At 39.4% G+C, this 8,808-nt stretch overlaps 1 protein-coding gene across 1 annotated transcript; it reads right to left on the bottom strand.

Annotated features, from left to right (window-relative positions):
• Positions 1–2,643: 2,643 nt before the first annotated feature.
• On the bottom strand, positions 2,644–3,642 carry LOC127413807 (putative nuclease HARBI1). The gene has a single exon (XM_051651221.1). It carries the CDS (start codon positions 3,640–3,642, stop codon positions 2,644–2,646), a length of 999 nt encoding a protein of 332 aa, XP_051507181.1.
• Positions 3,643–8,808: the final 5,166 nt, after the last annotated feature.

Below are 8,808 nucleotides of genomic sequence, written 5' to 3'. Positions count from 1 at the left end.
TTTGTATGGTACTGTTGTTCCTGTTCACTTCCTATTCCTGTTCCGGTTGCTGCCGGCACACTGCACGAGTGTTTGTAGCTTGCTAGCCTGATTAGCACTGCCTATTCTTATACATTCATAATTTTATCCTTTGCCATTTTTGGATTTTTCCGCTTTTCTACTGTTTCAACTGCGGGCATTTTACTGCGCGCACCCGTTTTCTCTCTTTTTTTATTTTTCCACTCTGCTACATACATTTGTTTTCTCCACTGTCTCAAACATCTGCTGATTAGGAACCACATCGATATCAAACCCTCGCCACTCAAGAACAACCATAACAACAACAACAAACAATTGCGGTAAGTCATGGCATCCATTCATGTTATTTCTTCTTGCATTAAATGCCACATGTTTACTATAGCTTCTTCTGTCAGCAGTGAGGGATTTACATGTGATAAATGTAAGGAATTAGTCAGCCTGATGGAGAAGGTTAATGAGTTAGAGACACACATCAGAATGCTAGTGGAGATCAGTGAGAAAGAGAAGCCGGTAGATACCGTTTCGGATGCGGGCAGTACAGTGAGCAACACACACACTTTGGTTCCAGCTGTAGAGCCCCTGCAGCAGGGTGTTTGGGTGACGTCTCGGCAGCATACTTGCTTAGAAAAGTGACACCACTCTCCCGTTCCTGTTAGGATTTCCAATAGATTCTCCCCACTCAGTGATGCACCCACTGAGAATCATGTTGAAAGAGCCTTAATAATTGGTGATTATATTGTAAGGAATGTGGAAATAGAGACTCCAGCCACCATTGCTAAATGCATTTCTGGGGCTCGAGCGTCTGACATCAGATCAAATTTACAAGTGCTGGCTAATGCTAAATGCAGATTTTCTAAAGTTGTTATTCATGTCAGCACTAACAATGTCCAGCTTCGCCAGTCAGAGATCACTAAAGATAATGTTAAAGAGGTGTGTGAATTTTCAAAACAATGTCAGACATAATATGCTCTGTAATATGCTCTGGCCCACTCCCTGCTTGTCATGGTGATGAGGTGTATAGTAGATTAGTGTCACTGAAATGCTGGATATCTGAGTGTGTGCCCAGAGAATAACATAGGATTTATAGACAATTGGAAGAGTTTTTGGGGTAGACCTGACATTCTAAAGAGAGACGGACTCCATCCCTCCAGGAAAGGTGCCGCTCTCCTCTCTAGTAATTTGGCTCATAGTCTTAATAGTGATAGTATTTGACTAACTGGGGCCCAGGTCAGGAAGCAGACAAACTAGTTAATCCAAACGTCTGCAAGCTGCCTTGAGACGTCACACAGGTCACATAAACTACAACACATAGAGACTGTATCACCTAGATATCATATAGAGACTGTGTCTGTTCCCTGAACTACCAAACACAAAACTCTCACTAAATCATTTAGAAAAAAATTTATTACGGTCAAACTTTAAAAAAATAAAAATAAATTGAAGATAAACATTATATAAAGGTAGGGCTACTAAACATTAGATCTCTTTCTACCAAAGCACTAATTGTAAATGAAATTATTACAGATCATAATTTGGATGTGCTCTGTTTGACTGAAACCTGGTTTAAACTGGATGAATATATTATGTTTAAATGAATCTACTCCTCCAGGATATTGTTATAAACATGAGCTTCATCTGAAGGGTCGAGGAGGTGTTGTTGCTACAATTTACAGAGAAGTTTTTGGTGTTACTCAGAGGACAGGATATAAGTTTAAGTCTTTTAGACTAATAATGCTTAATGTGACCATCAGATATAACTAAAAAATCTCTGTCATCTTTTGCCTTTGCTACAGTGTATAGATCACCCGGCCATACTCTGGTTTCCTTGGTGAATGTGCACATTTTCTATCAGATCTAGTAGTTAATGTAGATAGAGCTTTAATTGCTGGTGACTTCATTATTCACATAGATAACGAAAATGACACATTGGGATTAGCATTTATCAATATTCTCAACTCTCTTGGAGTCAGACAAAATGTAACAGGACCAACTTATCTCCATAATCATCCGCTAGATTTAATTCTGTCATCTGGGGCCAGTTGTTCAAAAGTAATCTGATCGGATTATGGCTATTGGATTGGATTAAATCTTGAAAATGGGTTGTTCAAAAGAAAAAAGGATTCTGAAATCGGATTAGATCACAAAATCCAATCTTGGTTTTGATCTGGATCAAATCGTCAGTTTGTGTTGTTCAAAACTTTTTAGTAAGATTGGGATGCTTTTGATCCAAAAAATCAGGATTATACTGATCCCAGCAGAAGGGTGGATTTCAACAACAAAAATTTAATAAAACTAAAATTGGTTGAAAATACACCATTTGTATCATGTAATATATACAAACATTTAGATTTTTTATTTTGCTCTTGATTAGTTTAACCATTATTGTGATAAAGTATACAAGTAAAGTATAAAGTACACACTGGGCTACCAATTAAGCCTTTCAGTAAAGTGAAAAAGAATAAAAGATTTTGTCCCTATAAATAATCCCCCAAACAGATGTCAATAGTAAAGAAAAATATTTAATTTGAACTGTCATTTGTCACAGTATATTAATTACAATCAATCATCAGATATCAACAAGTCAAAAGTTGTTTTTAACGATTGCATCCCTAATTGCACGTCCAGTCAGTTCCTCACTCCAAGAGAATGCCGGTGGTTGGTCTGGGTATTCAGCAGACTCAGGTGTATCATTATCATTATTTTATCACAGAGAGGGACATTGCGCCTTCTAGCAATGTTGTGCAGGACAATACAGGCAAGTATTATGTTGCATGCTCCCTGTGGTTCCACTCGCAAGTAGTTAAGGCATGCAAAGCGCCTCTTGAGGACTCCATTTAAGCGCTCAATTGTACATCTTGTTTTGCAATGAGCAGTGTTGAAGCGTGCCTGCTTAGCGTGCCTGTTTGCTGCAAGAAAAGGGGTAATCAGCCATGGTAGGAGTGGATAGGCACTGTCTCCTAATAGTGTGCCATCTGGTCTGCTGTTTTGGAGCTCTCTGTATAGAGCACTCTTCCTCAGGATACGTGCATCATGGACAGACCCAGGCCACCTCACGACACAGTTTGTGATGATGAGGTCAGCGTCGCCCACAAGTTGGATGTTGATGCTGTGCCTTCCCTTTTGATTGACATAGTCCCACTCCCTCTCATGAGGTGCTTGTATGTGCACATGAGTGCAGTCAATAACCCCAATAGTATTGGGCATGTTTCCTAAAAGAAAAACCTTGTGCTTGCTCTGGGCAATCTGGTCATCCTTTGGAAATGAAACAGATTGATTGACTTGGCTCGCCAATGCGATTGACACAGATTTCACCACATCACTGAGAGTTGATTTGTTCACTCCTAAATTGTCACCAACAACTTGGTAGAAAGTCCCAGTTGTATAGAAGCGCAGAGCAATGAGGGCCTGTTCTTCCACAGACAGAGCATGACTCCTTGGGTTTTTGCATTGAAGTTTTGGCCTGATAAGGTCTGCAATGTACTTAATATCAGCATTCCCAAAGTGAAACAGAGCATACAGTTCCTCAGTGGTGTACTGCTCCAGTAGTTTTATACGCTCAACATACACCCTTTGATGAAATTCTCTCCTTTCAAACTGGTGGTGGCGATGGACAATGCCTGCCATGCCAGTGCCTCTCTGTAAGTCCTCTGAGAAAGGCTGAATAAGATGACTGTGATTGGTCTTTTCAAACACACCCAGTAAACATCAATTAGCTGATGTGCTTTGGCTTGTGTTCACTTAGCTCAATCAAGACCAAGGCCTATAAACTCTACATTCACTACACCAAAGAGGTGGTACCATGGACTCAAAAGGACCTAATTCCACAGTTGCAGAAACCCACACATCGCTGGAGGGTGTTAGGCACCATTATGCCTCAATAGTAGGACGTTTTAATTCTACTAAGGGTGGAGAAGTGTCTAACAAAAAGAAAAAAGCTATTTGGGATGAAATCACCCAAAATGTGAATGCCATGGGGTGTGGCATGTGAGCAAGTGAAAATTAGATGGAAAAATCTGAAGGCCAGGGCAACAAAGGACCACGCTGAAGCAAAATGCACCCAAACAGGCAACAGGCCCTTTAGGAGAGGTGATTACACAGATGTGGTTCTTGACATTATTGGAGGTAGAAACTCTCAATCTCTGCATGGGATTCAAGGTGTTGTTGGGGACGGTGAGTCCACGACTGAAAAGGAAAGCTACACAGATCCTTCTAATGCAGAAGGAGCATTTATTCTGGATCTCAGCCCTGTTATTGAGGAAGCAGGTGGCTCCTCACTGGTAGAGCCAGTAGTTATTGTCACAGGAGCTCTGAAAAGAGGCCAGAAGCATTCTTTCCAAAACACAGATGATGATGCCTATAAATCACTTGTTAAACAAGAAACCGAAAGAGCAGAAGTACAGATTTGTGTGGCAGAGGAACAAATCACTCTTACCTAACTACAGCAAACCAAAGCAAGACTTCTGACTCCTAAAAGCAGAGCTTCAAAAGCTGGACTCTCTACAAATGAAGAGCTCTAAACATTCTTTATTTTGTTAACTATTGGACATTTAGCCTTTTAATGATTTAAAACACATGTTCAAAATATCCACCATGTATTTGTGAATAATGTATATTTGTTTGTTTGTATTTATTTGTTGTGGCTTAGATAAGGGGTCTGACTGTTTAAAAGAAATTGAAAAAGGAAAGGGATGTTTCTATTTGTTTTATTGTGATGTTTTCTGTCTCTTCAAATAAAAACACTTAAAGTGACCCCATGCTGGCTATTCTACCTGTTGTTCTTTACATAGCAAGTAGCCTACATTGTGATATGCAGTCCCATTTAGAGCACTGGTAATCCGGATTTGGTAATCTTGAAAAGTTTGTATCTGGATCAGGGTGATCCAATCCAATGTTGCTTTGAAAAACCGACACAAAAGTAAGATGGATTACCTGATCCTGGATAGCAAAACATGGGATTTCCAAATCTGGATCATTCTGATCCAGATTAAACTTTTTGAACAACTGGCCCATGGAGTTTATGTTGATACTATAGAAATTCTACTGCAGAGCAATGACATCTCAGATCATTGCCTCATCTCTTGCTTGCTGCGATCAGCTAATGTCACTCAATCTACACCATGCTATCGTTCAGGTAGAACTATTCTTTCGACCACTAAAGATAGCTTCACTAATAATCTTCCAGAATTGTCTCACATACTCAATAAGCCAAAAAGTCCTGAAGAACTTGATGTAATAACAGGAAATATAAATACAGTCTTCTCTAGCACTCTTGATGGTGTCGCCACCCTTCGATTAAAGAAAAAAGCCCCACACCATGATACAATGATCACAATCACACATTTTGTGCATGGAAGGAAAGTGTCTGTAGCTACAGACAGGCACTAAAAGCTGCCAGGTCAGCATACTTTAGCAAACTCATTGAGAATAACCACAACAATCCTAGGTGTTTATTCAGTACTGTGGCTAAATTGATTAGGAATAAAGCATTGACTGAACCAGATATTCTGTCGCAGCACAATAGTAATAACTTCATGATTTTCTATACTGATAAAACTGAAATAATCAGAAATCAAATTGGAACTATGCAAACAACTGTCACAGCACCTCAGCAAACAGTGTCTCATAATTTTCCTCATGAGCAACTTTGCTGTCATAGGTCATGAAGAGCTAACAAAACTTATCAAAATATCTAAAGCCACAACATGTGTTACAGCTGAAGTCAGAAGTTTACATACACTTAGGTAGAAGTCATTAAAACTCATTGTTTTACCACTCCTTTAATATTAGCAAACTATAGTTTTGGCAAGTCGTTTAGGACATCTACTTTGTGCACGACACGAGTCATTTTTCCAACAATTGTTTACAGATGATTGTTTCACTTTTAATTGACTATATCACAATTCCAGTGGGCCAGAGGTTTACATACACTAAGTTAACTGTGCCTTTAAGCAGCTTGGAAAATTCCAGAAAATGATGTCAGTCCTTTAGAAAATTAGCTTCTGATAGGAGGTGTACTGAATTGGAGGTGTACCTGTGAATGTATTTTAAGGCCTACCTTCAAACTCAATGCCTCTTTGCTTGACACCTTCAGCCAAGTCTGGTTCATCCTTGGGAGCAATTTCCAAATGCCTGAAGGTACCACGTTCATCTGTACAAACAATAGTATGCAAGAATAAACACCATGGGACCATGCAGACATCATACTCATCAGGATGGAGACACATTCTGTTTCCTAGAGATGAACGTAGTTTGGTGCAAAAAGTGCAAATCAATCCCAGAACAACAGCAAACGGCCTTGTGAAGCTGCTGGAGGAAACAGGTAGACAAGTACTATATCCACAGTAAAACGAGTCCTATATCGACATAACCTAAAAGGCTGCTCGGCAAGGAAGAAGCCACTGCTCCAAAACCACCATAAAAAAGCCAGACTACAGTTTGCAAGTGCACAAAGATCTTACTTTTTGGAGAAATGTCCTCTGGTCTGATGAAACAAAAATCTAACTGTTTGGCCATAATGACCATTGTTATGTTTGGAGGAAAAAGGGTGAGGCTTGCAAGCTGAAGAACACCATCCCAACTGTGGAGCACGGGGGTGGCAGCATCATGTTGTGGGGGTGCTTTGCTGCAGGAGGGACCGGTGCACTTCACAAAATAGATGGCATCATGAGGAAGGAAAATTATGTGGTTATATTGAATCAACATCTGAAGACATCAGCAAGGAAGTTAAAGCTTGATCGCAAAGGGGTCTTCCAAATGGACAATGACCACAAGCATACCTCCAAAGTTGTGGCAAAATGGCTTGAGGACAACAAAGTCAAGGTATTGGAGTGGCCATCACAAAGCCCTGACCTCAATCCGATAGAAAATTTGTGGGCAGAACTGAAAAAGCGTGTGCAAGGACGCCTCCAAACCTGACTCAGTTACACCAGTTCTGTCTGGAGGAATGGGCCAAGATTCCAGCAACTTATTGTGAGAAGCTTGTGGAAGGCTACCCAAAATGTTTGACCCAAGTAAAACAATTTAAAGGCAATGCTACCAAATACTAACAAAGTGTATGTAAACTTCTGACCCACTGGGAATGTGGTGAAAGAAATAAAAGCTGAAATAAATCATTCTCTCTACTATTCTACTATTCTGACATTTTACATTCTTAAAAGTGATCCTAACACTGTTCGGGACGCAGACACACTCACACAGTTTAAGTGTAGACTAAAGACTTATCTATTTAGCCAGGCATACACCTAATTTATCCATCAACTCACAATTAGGCTGCTTTAGTTAGGTCTGCAGGAACCAGAAACATCTATCATGATCTATAACTCTGCATAAAACTGAATAGCATCTACACTAATATTATTCTATTTGTTTCCGTTCCTGCTTGGTGTCGGACTCCACTGTTACGTGTCGCTGAGTGATGATGACAAATTACAGTCGGTGCTAGCCAGACATCACTTCAGTCTTTTACAATGGACTTCAGAGGATGAACTGATGCCAACCCCAACTGTAAGACATCGGATACTTCATATGCCACTGCCTGAACCTTGGACTTAGGATGGACCTCACCAAACCTCAACAAAATGACCTACCGGTTGAACTGTGATGCACCTCATTGATCTCTGCCTGCATCACCTTGGTCTAATAATGGACTACACTCCTGAAATGGAATACATAGACTATAATTTTATTGCCAACAAAAGCCTTCATCTGTCAACTAACAAATGACAATGCATCTATGTGACTTTCTGCACTTAATTCAGGATGGACTTCAAAAACATTAGTCATTAATCTTACAGTTCATAAAAATATTTTTTTTAAACACTGGACCTTAACCCTCAGGGGTCGACGGACACGCCGGCGCGTCCTGCTGGATTTTTTCCTCATAACAGCGGAAACAATTTAAAATACTCCGTTATTTTGGGTATACACATAAGTGTAAGACATCATTAGAAACTATAAAGGGTCTACTTTTATTTGTGTACACTCACAATAACAACAAAACCTTGTGCTTTTGTAAAATAAAGAAAATAAACGGTGCGCTTTCAACCGTCTCTGTCTCAGCGAGCATCTTTCTGAAACACGTCACAAAAATGAACTGAAACTCCGCGAATACTTATCAGACAAACATGAAACATATGTCTAAAGAAAGCTTAAAATGTCTACTTTTAAATGAAATAATTCAAATTGAAAACAAATATTCTCCTGAAATGTAATCTGTATGAAACAAAGCGATGTACAGTTTCTCCTGGCTCAGCTAATTATCCCTAATGCGATCACACCCACCAGCATGACGCGCTATTCATATGGTAATGTACTGAAGCGATCAATGCAAATGGTAAACGCCCCAAACACTGCCTTAAAAAACGTCAAGTTCATTCACTTTTCTGCATGTTTGGAAGATGGCACACTACACAGATGAGGAAGCTCCTGGATAGTGACGAAGAGTTCACATTTTCCTCAGAAGAATAGCGGGACTCTGACGAGGAACATTTGCATTTTGAAGAGTGACTTGATCCAGCCGAGGATACAATTTTGGATGAGTAACTCTTTACTTACATTAGTTGACATGCTATTTTATATAAACATGTACATATTTTACTAGTTTGACTATTTCCAGACTTGCCAGCCTGTATTCAGAGTATTGAAATTTGAAGTATGTTCTAATAGGCAAGTTTTAGTTACATTTAAATGTTGTTTTGGCTAAAGCAGGTATTTAAATTGTATGCTGTATGATATAAATATGATATGTAATATGATATAAAACTAATATGAATATTTAGATTATATTTTAAC

This window comes from Myxocyprinus asiaticus, chromosome 23, assembly GCF_019703515.2.
Source record: "Myxocyprinus asiaticus isolate MX2 ecotype Aquarium Trade chromosome 23, UBuf_Myxa_2, whole genome shotgun sequence".
NCBI lineage: Eukaryota > Metazoa > Chordata > Actinopteri > Cypriniformes > Catostomidae > Myxocyprinus > Myxocyprinus asiaticus.
This window is presented reverse-complemented; position numbering and strand designations above follow the sequence as displayed.